Here is a 15750-nt window from a genome sequence, read left to right as displayed (position 1 = left end):
GGGTCTCTGAATTACTAGTACCACTGACTGCTCTGTTTTTCTGCTCTCTGTAGGCCTAGTACAGAAAATACTGAAGTTAAAGCACCTCAATTATTAAGTTTGAAGAAATGTGCTGAAAAACATCCTGCCTATATTCTGCTATGTTCAAGTGAGATATTGCAATGTTTAAATGTAGAGTGAAATTTGAAGTTGAGAAGTTTCAGAATGTTAAGGTTTCCAAGTCTAATTTTTGTTCATAGATTCACAGAGTTGCATCTTGTTTTAATGAGCTTCTGTTCACACTGACAACAAGTGCAGTTCCTAAGGTTTGACACTTAATGTGCAATTTTTCCTTTCATGTATCAAGATAATGTATTGCAAATATTTGAAAACGTCTCAACTTTGTTTGAAGCACAATTCATGACTACATAAGATGGGAACATGAGTAATTATTCTTCTGGTGATAATCTTGAATGGGTATATCACTTCTGTGCTGGTTCAATGCAGGATTAACTCAGCTAGTCCCACTGTCCTGTTGAAGGTTCAGTCGTTCCTGCCTCCATCACACATTCAGGAATGCAGTTCAGATTCTGACCATTTGGTGTGTAAAAACACTTTTCCTCCAGTTGCTGTTGGATCTTTTGCTAACCACTTAAATCGGTGTCCTCTTGTTTGTCTTTAATCCAGGAACATGGAGGCCAATTGCAGAAATCCTTGGCTGGTTTAGATCAGCCAATTCAGTGTAGAATGTGGATAAAATCTGAGGTCTTGATGACTCATAAGCTGACTGTCTTCAGTAGCTGTACTTACTGGGGCTCCATATTTCAAGCTGTTAAAATGTGATGTCAGTGTGATGCAAATAGAAACATCCTTTATAAACAGGAAAACCCTTCTTATCAAAATCTCAAAAACACCAAAATTATGAGCAATTACCTCACAATAAGTTAGAGGAGGTCATCTCTTCGCTTAGGGAACAGAGGCTTGGTTTTAACTTTCGAAAAAGGAAATGACCAGACGTTTGTTTTTCAATAGGATGAAGGCGAAAGGAGCCTTGGTACAAATATGTCAATAACATGAGAATCAATGTGAATGCTGAGTAGAATGAACAAGGGATGGATGGACACTTCACACATTTATCTTATAAACTTGCTGTGGATTAGATGGATGTCATGATGTGGAGATGCCAGCATTGGAGTGGGGTAAACACAGTAAGAAGTCTCACAACAAGCCACTAGCTTTCGGAGCGCTGCTCCTTTGTCAAGTGTGAGTTCTGTTCATAAACAGGGCATATAAAAACACAAACTCAATTTACAAAATAATGGTTGGAATGCACGTCTTTACAGGTAATCAACTCTTAAAGGTACAGGCCATATGAGTGGAGAGGGGTTAAGCACAGGTTAAAGAGATGTGTATTGCCTCCAGCCAAGACAGTTAGTGAGATTTTGCAAACCCAGGCAAGTTGTGGGAATTACAGGTAGTGTGACATGAACCCAAGATCCTGGTTGAGGCTGTCCTCGTGTGCGGAACTTGGCTATCAGTCTCTGCTGCACACGACAATGCAGAATCGCTGAGCAGAGACTGATAGCCAAGTTCTGCACACATGAAGACAGCCTCAACCGGGTTCTTGGGTTCATGGCACACTATCTGTAATTCCCACAACTTGCCTGGGTTTGCAAAATCTCACTAACTGTCTTGGCTGGAGACAATACACATCTCTTTAACCTGTGCTTAACCCCGCTTCACTCACATTGTCTGTACCTTTAAGACTTGATTACCTGTAAAGACCCGCATTCCAACGATTATTTTGTAAATTGAGTTTGCGTCTTTATATACCCTGTTTATGAACAGAACTCCCACTCACCTGAAGGAGGAGCAGCGCCCTGAAAGCTAGTGGCTTGTGCTACCAAATAAACCCGTTGGACTTTAACCTGATATTGTGAGACTTCTTACTTAGATGGATGATCAGACCTATTGTAAGTCCCGCTGAGAGAATTGCAACGAGATTCACAATATATTATGTCTTATAATAAGTCAAACAAGGTGATAAACTGCACACAGGGAATGAACAGAGAAACAAACAACCAGAATTACTGATGAGGGCTTTTTTTCCCCCACTCATGAGTCTGTATTGTAACCACCGGCAGATATATTCCTCAGCTGAATATTAAAAAGATTGCCACAGGCAGACAGAATCACTTGCGGGGATTGTCAAAACAATTCTGAATCAACAGCTCACAAGTGGTGGTGTTAAACAGATCAATTGGTACAATCTCTGACACAACAAACAAACAACCATTTTGTCTCAAAATCAATGCTGTATTTGTCTCATTGATCTACAGGAATCAAGTCTGTTTAAAATACAGAAACCAAAGTACAGAGCAGAAAGGAGGAAATGGCAGCTGATGTATGAAGTAACTACAGAGTAAAAGCCCAGATATATAAACACAGATGCTGCTTTTTTTGTCCAGCAAGTAAAACATGGCAAAATTTACATATGACCAAGAAATAAAGAGTCATGTAGAGTAGTTCAGCCTGAACCACACTGCAAGAAACATCTGTTTAAGGACTTAATTGCTAACAGTATTTTATCAGAAATGTTACCATGAGATTTTTGATCCTAAAATACTACTTTGTCTTGTATACAGATTCCATAAAAACACTGCACAATTACACAAGGTCCACACTGAATGTCCTTGCCAGCCACTAAGAATTTCTGCCCAATACAATGTTTATCATTACTGTCTGCATTGTGGATTGAGAAATAAAACCTCTCTCTGAACTGGTGCCTCATTGGTCCAACAGTTTTTTTTCTCTCCCTCTCTCTTGTAAATGCAGTCTGTTCCGTGTCTCTTAATGGATTTGCATTTTTGTCCCCCCTGTTGCACACAGTGGTGTTCCTCCACTGTGTGTTGCCATTAGCTTGGATGTACAGCCTTTGTGAAAGACCTGCCTGCGGTTCTTGCATAGTTGAATTGAATATGCTTCTCTGAAACTGAGCTTCAAGCACACCTCCACGTGATACTATAGGAATAACTGTGCTACAAATATCCAGTGAGCTGTTCTGGTTTCAAAAACCCTTTATAAAGGCTACCTAAGTAAAGAATTTAATTAGCATGTTCTGAGTATCAACAGAGTATTTACATTTGTACAGGAACCACAGGGACCTCTTCTGCATATCTTGTATTTGTTAATAAGGCAAAACAAATTCAGATTTGTACATTTCTCAGAGTACACAGACATTTTTGGGAACCAAATAAAGGAAAGTCATTATTTTGGCCTCAGTGTGAAACCTCACAGTGGATTCATTGTAAATTGATATCTTGATAAATAATATCAATAGCAAACTCTGGGTATTATTAAAATAGTTTGAGGCCTGTAACTGCTCGAAAACAGAACGTAAAACTTAAAAGCAAACAAATTAAAGTGAAACAAAAAATTACAAATTCATACAAATTAGATTTCAAATATTGGAAAAATGTACAAACATGATTTCAGAATTCTCTGCACAAAGAAATCTAGAGATTTATAATTGATAATATATTAATTCCAATTATAAGCAATCTTCTGGTATCAAAGTTCAGACTTTTTAACCCTCCCCCACTGTGCTTCAATTCTATAAATTTACAGCGTTCTCTTCTTGTTGCAGTGCATTTTTAAATCAAAGGATCTCGTACACAGGACATCTCTCTCATCAAGTCCAAGAACTACCTCGCCTCAACTTCTTTGGGATTACGAGAAGGGGAGTAGTCCCGGGGCTCTGAGTTAGTGAGTGGGGTAGTCCTCCGGGGAGACACAGACCGTGCACTGCCTGCCGGTACCAGAGGTGGTGGCGCACTCAATGCTGCAGTTGGTGGGGTCCTGTTCAAAATACCATTGTGATTGGCAGTGGATGGACTTAACCTCGGATAGTGCATTGCGCTTAAATGAGGCATAAAGGATGGTACATGTGCCAAGTGACTGTCCATGGCTGAAGGATGCAAGGTCTGCAACCTAGGATGGTCAAAATCTTCCCGTAGATGTAATCGTTCTCTTTCATCCGTGTGTCGTAAGCGCTCCTGCTCACGCCTGACCTCCAGGACGTGCTCATGGTTGTAGTCGTGAGGCTCCCTGTCTCTATATGACCGGTCGTGCTCATAGAAACCGGCTGGTGTTGGGAACCTGTGCATGGAATCTGTGCGTAGAGGGAACTCCATCCTTCGGTGCAAATCAAAACTCCGGTATGCATCACGTAAAGGATCCCGGACAGGATCCCAAGAGAATCCAGGGTGGGGCAGTCGCTCTCTTCCCGCCAGCGGGTTTATGCCTATGAAAGGTGTCACCATCCGAGCACGATCAAGCACATTCATGTTGTTCATCTGATGGATGCTGCTCATTGTAATAGGCATAGGGCCCACAGAATGACCCAGTGGGAGTCCGTGAATAGACGTGTGGTGAGGTGGCTCATTGCTTCTGGGATGCTGTGATGAGTCCGAACCTATCACCATCACCTCATTATCCTCCTTTCTTTCCTCTTTAATCTTTATGTCATTTTTTATTTTCTGAAGGTCACAGGAGGGCTCGGACTTCCTTTCGCTGTCTTTGCTCAGTGAATTGCTGAGCTTCATGCTTTCGCTCAGTACGGCTCTACTGTATGGAGAAGTGGGTCTCACAACTGGCTTTGTATTGTCTTCTGGAAGCCGCCTCTCATGGCTCTGTCCTTCCTTTATTGGTGACCGGTTCTCCTTGATTTTATGTTCAGTGCCAGGTAACTCCCTCATTGGGTCTGTATGATCTCTTTCCAGCTCCTTTGACCGATCTCGCTCAGTGCTGCTGTGATGTCTGTTTGGATCATTAGTGCTACGGCTGTTGCTATGGATGAGATTGTTGATTTGATGGTTGACAGGGGCAGATGCTGGTGAAGATCGGTTGGAGTGCCTGTTTTTCTCCACTCCATCCCTGGAAAAACAAAAATTATTTTTAAAATGCGGTATTGTTGAAAACAAAATTTGGTGATTTGTTTATTCAAATTTAGTTGAGAGTTTGGAAACTCTGGAAGGTTTTCAGACAAGTTATCTTTCATGTAAAAGGCTGGAAATATTCAACAGGTCAGTCAGCACAAACACACGTTGCAGTCCCTTCAGATTGTTAAACTGTTCTTTCTTTTCACAGATGCTGATGGACAGTCGCATATCCCAGACTGAAGCTTTTCTTCAAATAACTATGCAGAGCCTAAAACTCTCAAATAACTAAAGCTTGCTCGATTTCATAAATTATCATAACATCACCATTTAAAGTCAGAAATAATACAAAAACAAAAAAATCATTTGGATAAGAGAGCTAACGAAGAGCAGTGAGTTATGATGCTTCTACAAGGATGACGGAAGCAGATTCAATAATAACTTGCCACAGAAACTGGAAAAAGGAAAAAAAACATGCAAGGCTGTGGGGAAAGGTACCTCACAAGAGGTTATTGCAGAAGGTCAGGGGACATGGAGTTGGGGGTAGGGTGTTAGCGTGGATAGAGGGTTGGTTGTCAAATAGGAGGCAGAGAGTGGGGGTCAATGGGTGCTATTCGGATTGGCGGTTGGTGACTAGTGGAGTGCCCCAGGGGTCGGTGCTGGGGCCTCAGCTATTTACCATATATATAGATGAGCTGGAGGAGGGAACCGAGTGTAGGGTGTCGAAATTTGCTGATGACACCAAGATTGGTGGAACGGCAAATTGTGCGGAGGGTGTGGAGAGTCTACAGAAGGATCTAGATAGGCTGGGCGAATGGGCCAGGAAATGGCAAATGGAATTTAATGTTGGCAAGTGCGAGGTGGTACACTTTGGTAGGAATAATGGTAGGAAGGATTATTACTTACGTGGAGAAAAACTGCAGCAGGCGACGGTGCAGAGGGACCTTGGGGTCCTTGTGCATGAGTCGCAAAAACCCAGCTTGCAGGTGCAGCAGGTGGTCAGGAAGGCGAATGGGATGCTGGCCTTCATAGCGAGGGGGATTGAATATAAAAGTAGGGAGGTCTTGCTGCGGCTGTATAGGGCATTTGTGAGGCCGCAGCTGGAGTACTATGTGCAGTTTTGGGTGCCGTACTTACGCAAGGATATTTTGGCCTTGGAGGGAGTGCAGAGGAGGTTTACTAGGCTGATGCCGGAGTTGAGGGGGTTGAGCTATGAGGAGAGGCTGAATAAACTAGGCTTGTACTCGTTAGAGTTTAGAAGAATGAGGGGAGATCTCATTGAGACGTATAAGATGATGAATGGGATGGATAGGATAGAGGTGGAGAGACTCTTCCCGCTCAGAAAGGACAGTAGGACTAGGGGGCACAGCCTCAAGATAAAGGGGGGGCGGTTTAGAACGGAGTTGAGGAAGAATTTCTTCACTCAAAGGGTGGTGAATCTCTGGAATTCTCTGCCTCTTGAAGTGGTGGAGGCTACCTCGCTAAATATTTTTAAGAAGCAGGTTGATGGGTTTTTGATAAGAGAGGGGATTAAGGGTTATGGGGAGAGGGCGGGAATGTGGAACTGAGCCACGACAGATCAGCCATGATCTTATTGAATGGCGGGGCAGGCTCGAAGGGCTAGATGGCCTACTCCTGCTCCTATTTCTTATGTTCTTATGAAAGAGATGGAGAGGCGGGGTGGGGTTAATTTGATAACTTTTTCAAAGGGTCCACAAAGGCATGTTGGGCTGAATAGCTTCTTTCTGTGCTTTGAGATTCTAACACATTGAATATCCTGGAGCCAGGACTCCCTAAGACCTCTGCATTTACGAGGTTTGATTCTAGAACTCACTTTAAATGATTCTTTTGTGATTTGTCCTGCCTATCTGGTCTATAAAAGGAACATGAAGACGTTATTTCCGTATCGTTAATATTCTCTTCCACATCACAAATAAATGTTGACATTGACCTTGCACAAGCTGGGATAATGCCTACAACTCTGTCTTGCTGTAAAATGCAGGGTCACCTAGATGGTATCCCATTAGCATGGGTTTCCAAGCTAAGATGGGGGCATCATAATATGCTGGAAACTCAGGCTCATGGCTGCTTTGTTCTGCACCCCAGTATGGATCAATCTCTGTCCATTTTTCTACTGCTTCCCAGAGATGTGGGAATTCCAGTTGCCCTTTCCCCTTTGTGTCACTAGCTTAGGTTAGGTTCTACCCTTTATGAGGCCAGTGAGGGCTTCCAGAATGGACTGGGACTTCACACTTTGAACCTCATTCTAGGCTATTCTGGAGACATGGTATGAGTGGGCAGGATGGTCAAACAAACTCAGGATGGTGTGACCATGTAGCAAAATGTCCTAGATAGTCTATTCTTCATTGCTAAGCATAGGGAACTGAGTTTCAGTTTCTATTCTTATACTGAGTTACATCACCATCAGAGGCATTACAATTGGTTCTAATATTCAGTGGGCGATGGGAAGAGGAGATGAGCTTCTCATTAGGGTTTGTTGACCACTATCCAATAACCTCAGTCACAAGTGGACTGACTAAACATTGCCCAAAAATTGGATGAAGCAATTTCTGTGGTTAAATTCCATGCAACAAATTCCCATTCACACTTAGGTTGTGACATTTGGTAAGTGTTGGTGGGAACCCAATGTCGATGCAACCATCCTGAAAGCATGAATCAGTAGAGGAGAAAGGTGCATGGATCAAGAGGATTTAAGTTGCCAATACATGAAAGAGACTGAGCATTCACAAAGGGGAAACTAACTGTAAAAAAATACTCATACTAACCAGGAGAACAAGTTTAGTAAGCAAGTACCTGTCTTTCTCTCTGTCACTCTTAAGTGAAGATTCTCTTTTCTCCAAATCTCGATCTCTGTCATGATTAGTTACTGAGGAGCTTCTCTCAGAATCCCTTGGTTTTGGCCATTGTGGTGGGGTTGGAAATGAAGGTGGAGTTCGATGGAGGCGGTTCCATGGTTCATGAGCATTATTGAGGGTCTGTATACCTGGACCTTCTTTGTGACTAAATATGCTGTTGGAAGCTAAGAAAGTGGAAAATGGAGGAAAACACGCAGGGTGAGCATTGGAAGACCTTTTAAAAATATAGTACAAGTCAAAATGTTACATCGTTTAAAAAAAAAGAAAAATACTTTAGAGCTGAGGTTGAAGTTTAGCCTCAGACAACATTCAGTCAAGTTATTCATTTGAAAAAGGGGCAGGACAGTGGTTAGCACTGCCACTTCACAGCGCCACGGATCCGGGTTTGAATCCCAGCTTGGGTCACTGTCTGGGTGGAGTTTGCATGTTCTCCCCATGTCTGCGTGGGTTTCCTCCCACATTCTGAAAGATGTGCTGGTTAGGGTGCATTGACCCAAACAGGTGCAGGAGTGTGGTGACTTGGTGAATCTCACAGTAACTTCATTGCAGTGTTAATGTAAGCCTTACTCGTGACTAATAAATAAACTTGAAAGGTTAATCAGATAAGGCACTCAGTAGAGACAAGTCTTGATAGCCAATACTCCACATCACTGCATTTGTCACCAAGCTGGTGGAGGCATGCGTTTATACTGACTTTAAGATGAGGTTACACCCAGATAGCTCAACTTCCTGAATCAGTCAACTGTAAGAACTCAGTCTGACACTTGCAGTGTTGGTTGACAAAGAATGTTCGCAGAGGAGGCTGCTGCTACGTGATCTGTACCATGGTGACAGTTGCCAGATTTAGATGGCAGGATTAGCAACACAATATTATTACATCAGCAACTACCTCCTTCAGTTTTAAAAAAAACTTGGCAACGTCTCAGGCAAGACATGCTCAAATGGCAATGACCCATTAAAATAACTTTTGCATGAAGAAAACACATTGGCAAACAGCCAACGCCAGTCAAAATAAACAACTGTGATCTTGCCTAAATAAATACATTATCTTAAGGAACTGTTTTGACAACATAAAGAATAATGGTACTTTAGATTTACAACACAAACATGTACTAACCAAGTGCTGGATTGCCTAATCCTCCAAAGGCACTAGTGCTGAGGTTTCCAAGGCCACCATAGGTGTTTGATCGACTGAATGGATCTGAAAAAGATCATGGATTTAAAAGAGAGTCAGCTACTTCTAGAAAAGCCCGTCTTTGAGGTCGGAGAACATTCATTTACTTCGCAGACTGAATCTGGAGGGAGCTGTGGGGGGTGGGGGTGGGGGGTGGGGGGGGTGGGGTGGGGGGGAGGGGGGTGGTTTACCCAGAGTCTTTCTTTCTGAAGGTTTGATGCAGAAACTGTTCACTTTAAAACCTGGCAGCATCTTGTTTCTTCTCCTAATGCTCAAAACTACAAGGTCAGCTGCCTAATAAAACTTGTCTGAATGAACACAATCCTTTCAAAAGCTGGTCAAAGAGAATGTTTAAAGGTTACTTAAAAAAAATTAAAGTCATAAAGTTCCAAGATGAGAGAACACTTGTTTGTTTTCTGCACCTGAACACTTATTCAAAACAGCAACAGAAAATATTCGGTCAATTTTCGGTTAACCTGGTCCTTTAGATCCTAGAGTTAGATTTTCCATCCAATGACAATGCAAGCCCTATGATTTCATGCTCAATTTGCCTTTTACAGATTTCTTATTCTCACAGGAGTGAAACAGCTCCTCTGTGCCTGACATTGAAGGGGTAACTTTAACTCAGCCCCCCCCCAAATGAAATGCAACATTCCAATAACTTGTATTTCTCCTCATTTACCCAGAGCACATGAAAACCCATTGTGCAAATTAATTGATGTGTATTTTAAATGTTAATCACATTAAAACTACAGCTGCTTATAATTCTCCCTTAAAGTCAATATTGGTTCAGATAAAGGGGCCTTCATCATAGCCATAGAATCATAGAAACCTTAGAGTGCAGAAAGAGGCCATTTGGCCCACTGAATCTATACTGACCACAATCCCATCCAGGCCCTACTCCCTTATCCTTACATATTTACTCGCTAATCCCTCTAACCTATGCATCTCAGCACACTAAGGAGCAATTTTTAGCATGGCTAATCAACCTAACCCCGCACAACTTTGGATTGTGGGAGGAAACCGGAGTACCCGGAGGAAACCCACGCAGACACGAGGAGAATGTGCAAACTCCACACAGACAGCGACCCAAGTCGGGAATCGAACCCAGGTCCCCGGAGCTGTGAAGCAGCAGTGCTAACCACTGTGCTACCATGCTGCCCATCTTGAAGATATTTATAATTGTTACAGTGGAAGACTGCTGTGTTGTACGGGCCTGTGGTAGATCCTTCTCAGCTAACACTTTCTGCTGCAAAAAGTTACTAACTCAATGAATGGCCAGACAATTTTTCCCACTGGCAGATTTATTCAGCTTTTATCTCTCCAATCAGAAAAGATGTAAAGGAGGTCATTGCAGCCTTTACAAATGTAAATCAACATGAAAAATATGCGGATACAAATTTCAAACTAAGCTTGTGCCAAATATGACATACTTGCTACTTTACTTCTGTGTAATCTTATATTCAAGGAGTTAAAATTATTAAACAAGTGGAAAAAAAAGCAGCTGCAAGATATACAACACTTTACCCATCTTGAAATATTACTGAGTGAAAATATTAGAGTGTTTTCAATTATAGCTTAATGAAATAGTTATGGCTAGCTTCAAGTTTCCAAGATCTATCATGGGACAATAATTTCCCCAAGCAAGTTGTTAACTAGTGTGGTTCTTATTTCCTCTCTATCTATAATGCGTTCCATTACCTGTGTTTGGGCAAAGTTTAAATTTCACCTGAATTTAACATGTTTGTACAGACAAGTACATGAACAGCGCCGGAAAAGATCACAAGGCCTATTCGGACACGGTGCAATCTCTCAGACTTCAGATTCATTACTGCTGAGAGCAGGAAAAACAGCGAAAGAAACCTGTGCCCTGTTCAGCAAAAGCTCTGGGAAATTTCTCCGTTATGCGCACGTTTCAGATTCTGCGCAGGTCAAGTGCATAAAAGAAAGCATGATTATGAAAGTGGTGGCACCTCTAAATACCTGCTTGGGATTTACAATGTGCCAACATGAATCAATGTGTGACTTTAAAAAAGTGTGATATTATAGCCAAGCAGTCTAAGGTGCTGGATAAAGGCTCCAGTCTCTGCGGAGGCATGGATTTGAATCCCACCGCTGCCAGAAATGACTTGCGTTTGGGGCACCATGGTGACACAGTGGGCTAGCACTGCTGTCTCACAGTGCCAGGGACTCAGGTTCAATTCCCAGCTTGGATCACTGTGTGGAGTTTGCACATTCTCCGTGTCTGCGTGGGTTTCCTTCCACAGTCCGAAAGACATGCTGGTTAGGTGCATTGGCCATGCTAAATTCTCCCTCAGTGTACCCAAACAGACACCAGACTGTGGCGACTAGGGGATTTTCAAGTAACTTCATGGCAGTGTTAACGTAAGCTTACTTGTGATACTAATAAATAAACTTTACTTTAAACTTTAGTTTTTGCGTTGGTTATTAAGGCAAATGGCACAGACTGGCACGTGTGAAAGGCAAAGGGACATGGCACACACAGTTCCGTACGTGTTTTAAACATTTTTAGAATGGCTGCACAAGAGCAATTTGCAGTATTGTGGTGCAGAGACGTGAGTTGGCATCTAATGCCGGTTACTTCCTGATTGAGGGAAAAACAGCAGCAATGTCATTGGCACCTTCTCACTATCTCTTGGTAGATGACAATCCTACAACAGCATATTGCTTCTTTGCTTTCTTGGCCGACAAACACTCTGCAGCATTAGGGAGCTGGGACCAGATAATTAAAAGGTTTTGTTAAATGGCGTTCAGTATAAAATTGCTTTTCAAAGATATCACCTTTCTGGGTTCCCTATAGACAGACGTGGGGGAATGTACAATAGGGAACAAAGAAATGGCTGGGCAATTGAATACATACTTTGCTTCTGCCTTCACAAGAGGGCACAGATCAGACACCAGAAATGTTGGAGAATGCAAGATTTAGTGGGAGGGAAGGACTGAGGGAGATCAATATTAGTAGAAGAATGGTGCTGGGAAGTTAATGGGATTGAAGGCAGATAAATCCCCAGGGCCCAATAGTCTACATCCCACAGTACTTAAGAAAGTGGCTCTAGAAATAATGGATACATTGGTGGTCATCTTCCAGGATTCTATAGACTCTGGAACAGTCCCTGCAGATTGGAGAATAGCAAATGTCACTCCAGTATTCAAAAAAGGGAGATGACCAGTAAGCTTAACATCGACAGTGGGGAAAATTCTCGAACCCATTATCAAGAACTTTATAGCAGAGCATTTAGAAAGCAGTGGCAGCCTCAGGGTCAGCATGGATTTACAGAGGGGAAATCATGCTTGACAAATCTGTTGGAATTCTTTGAAAATGTAACTAACAAAGTTTACAAAGGGGAGCCAGTCGATGTGGTATATTTGGACTTTCAGGAAATGTTTGACAAAGTCCTGCACAAGAGATTATTGTGCAAGATTAAAGCGCATGGGATTAGGGGGAGTATATTGAGATGGATAAAAAACTGGTTGGAGAGAGGAAACAAAGAGTAGGAATTAATGGGTGCTTTTTGAAATTGGCAGGCAGTAACGAGTGGAGTACCACAGGGATCTGTGCTGGGACCCCAGCTATTCACAATATAGATTAATGATTTGGGTGAAGGAACAAAATGTAACATCTCAAATTTTGCAGATGATACCAAGTTGGGTGGGAGGGTGAACTGTGACAAGGATGCAGAGATCCTTCAGAATGACCTCTTACTCCTATCTTCCATGTGTCTACCCTAGTTGTTCTTAAACAGGGGCCCACAGGGTGTCTCCTGGGGGCTACAGAATAATGTAAAAATGGGTGACATGGGCAATTGCTGTGTGCAAGAATATTAAGTGACTTATTGCAGAAGGAAGGTTTGGTATAAGTTAGCAGCTGGGTGCGGCTGCCATGTGCAGCACAGAATAAGTTGACTATCTCAGCAGGGAGGGAAATGGAACAAAGCTGAGAAGGGCTTGAGGATTGTAAACCTGCAATAAACGAGGCCGATGGCAAGTTCAGCCTTGTTCAAGAGAGGGGAATTTTAAAAAAATTATTACATAGTTAAAATGCAAAGAAAGGCACTGCCAAGCTTGAATAGATAAAACACAGGACTTCACTGTAAGGGGAGATAGTTTACGAGTCTCACTGTCAAACATTACATCAAACGTAGGCAGAGACTGCAGTGAGTGGGTATTTTCACCTCACCGACAAGTAAACACACATTACACTCATTAAAGCATTTTGAAAACTCTTTATGTGCAGCACTTTCATATTAGGAGCATTATATAATATTATAACTTATTTTTGGTAGGGGGAGGGAGAATTTGTGAATAATATTCATCCGAAAAAGCATCACTCAACCAAAGCAATCTGAAGAACCAATCTACCCTAACCATTGATCCCACCTAGGGTTTGTAACTAGTTGATTTAGGCAGCATGGTCACACTCAGGGACCTCTTAAGATGCACTTCACTCAGACATGGCCGAAAGTGCAACCCCGTGAAGTAAAATCCACAAGCTCCCGATTTACTCCGGCCTTCTCATATTTTTCAGAATACTGCACTGATGACTTCTGCTTCAAAATTAGCTACAACCCTAGGCAAACTGCTCCAACATTTGCATCTAGCCACCAACATGTAAGATTGTCCAGGTATGTCCTGCTCACTGAAATCAGGATAAAACCAATTCGGCCAGTGTCCTATAACTTTATTCCCGATCATCAGTAAAGTGCTACAAAGTGTCAGTGACAGTGCTACCAAACAATGTTTACTCAACTGTGTTTGGGTTCTGCTGAGGCCACTTGGCTCCAGTCCTCACTGTAGCCTTAAACATAGACAAAACAGGTGAATTCCAGAGGTGAGTTCAGACAACTGTGACAAGCTTGATTTCAAAGGAATATGCTGTGGTTTTTGGAGGTCAACTATCTTAGCCCCCACCTCAGGCCCAACAATCTTCATCAATGATCTTCCCTCTATCATAAGACCAGCGGCAGGGATGTTTATTAAGCCTCCTCCTTCAAAACCCATCTGTGTTCAGTGAAAAGGATGGCATCATTTTAGATCCAGGATTGTGCTCTTGCTGCAGTCTACAGGAAGTGTCCAAGTCAGTGTCTACAAATTGCACAGGAGGAAAACAGACCCCTTTTTAACTGGGTAAGGTGCCAGGTGTGAGCTCAGCTTCCCTCATACCCATTGGGAAGGGGAGGGGTAAGGCCTCAGCTTCACTTTCTTGGGAAAACAAATCCTCAGTTTCAGTGAAAACAAGGCTATTTCACAGAAGTAGGTTGAGCAATAGTTCCATTGTTGCAACCTAAAGTAACTTTTTACAAGGGATTTTTGTCAAAATAGCTAATTCCTTCATTTAAATCTTTGATCCCTATGAGACATGGTCTGGCCAGGCTCCAGTTTGGTTCCATGATGGAATCCTCAGTCCTTCATTATTATGTTCTCTGGTGAGATTGCCAGTAAAAATGTACTTAACCCCTGCAGTCAATCTCGAGGTCACAGCACTTCAAATCACTTTCAAAGTGCTGGTACTCATGTATCACGGGCTCTTATTTATAGGGGAGATTCTTACAAACATGGAGGCAGGATCTGGACGACAATAGGAAATGTTGACGTTGGGTTAGCAGCTTGGTATGATCCCAGCTGGGTAAACTTGGCAGGATCAGGTGGTGAGGAATGGCAGCAGTGAGTAACAAATAATTAGCAAGTATGAGGATAATTAGGGCCACAGGGAGGATTCTGCCAGGAATAGCCTACAGCTGATGCCAGCTGCTTAGTGAAGGTGGTTTGCTGAAGGTAGATTGGGTGGCCATCAGAGTCCCAGGCCCTGCGCTCCAATGACTGCATACCAGCAGGAAAGGCCCCACGCCCACAGCCCCAATGACTTCACTGGAAGGGTCTCCCCTGTGCTCCATCAGATCGAGTTCATGCCTTGATGTCGAGGCACCCCCGTGCTCTCCTTTCTGTCCAAATAGCACCGACTTATCCAAGTGGGGCTTGTGGTCTCCTAAAGCTGGAGGTTTGCTGACTACCATCCTTAACTGACAGCGTTTCCAGAGGTGGTCTCTTAATTGGTTGCCTCCAGAAAGACCTCACAGGCAGGTGGAATTCAGACCATCAGGACAGGATTGCATTTGTCCCAAATATTTTCAAAGGTGACAAAATTCTCATGCAACTATTCTTATCGCACTGCTGTTTCCACACTCATATGGGTGCTCCCAATCATGGGTACATTCAGTCGTCACACAGCTCACACGTATTTTTATACATGAACTGAATTTGGACTATTGCATGTGTAGGCTGCTCTATTCCACATCCTGAAACTTCTGTCAGCTCCTCTCTATTATTGGGGTGTGGCTGCTGTTGGCAAGGCCAATTTCTTTTGCTTGCTGCTCTTGAATGGAGTTTCACTGGCAAACCACATTAACCACTTGGCTCATATTACTGGAGGTGGGTGGCTGCAATCCTGGATTTGGCTCAAGCAGGTCTCTGTCAGAGCCAAAAACAGGTCATTGAAGAACAATATTTGCAAATATTTTCATGACAGTTTAAGTAGCAACAATGTGTAAGTGTCACGCAGTCATGAAACAAAAACTACCCTTTCAATTAACTATGAGTAATCTTCTTTTAATAGGGAGGAGAAACCAAACCACTAAAATTCTGCTTTAGTTTCTTCCTTCGGGTTTCAGTGCCACTGATACAACCTAAGAAATACGAGCAGGAGTAGGCCATCTGGCCCCTCAAGCCTGCTCTGCCTTTCAATAAGATCATGGCTGATCTTTCTGTG

General features: G+C 42.7%; 1 protein-coding gene across 11 annotated transcripts in view; it reads right to left on the bottom strand.

The window, feature by feature from the left end:
* Window positions 1–2274: 2274 nt before the first annotated feature.
* fbrsl1 (fibrosin-like 1) overlaps window positions 2275–15750 on the bottom strand; it is an 884033-nt gene continuing 870557 nt past the window's right edge. For all 11 annotated transcript variants that reach the window (XM_080208005.1, XM_080208014.1, XM_080208006.1 and 8 more), the window contains 3 exons: window positions 8910–8993; window positions 7731–7956; window positions 2275–4914 (listed from right to left, as the gene is read on the bottom strand). In XM_080208005.1, coding sequence (XP_080064131.1) covers window positions 3684–4914; window positions 7731–7956; window positions 8910–8993 — 1541 coding nt within the window. In that variant the 3' untranslated portion in view covers window positions 2275–3683. The remainder of the gene's footprint in view (window positions 4915–7730; window positions 7957–8909; window positions 8994–15750) is intronic.

This window comes from Carcharhinus amblyrhynchos, chromosome 20 (assembly GCF_965287045.1).
Source record: "Carcharhinus amblyrhynchos chromosome 20, sCarAmb.v2.hapA, whole genome shotgun sequence".
Lineage (NCBI taxonomy): Eukaryota > Metazoa > Chordata > Chondrichthyes > Carcharhiniformes > Carcharhinidae > Carcharhinus > Carcharhinus amblyrhynchos.
The sequence above is the reverse complement of the archived record's forward strand: the minus strand, read 5'-3'. Positions and strand labels throughout refer to the sequence as shown.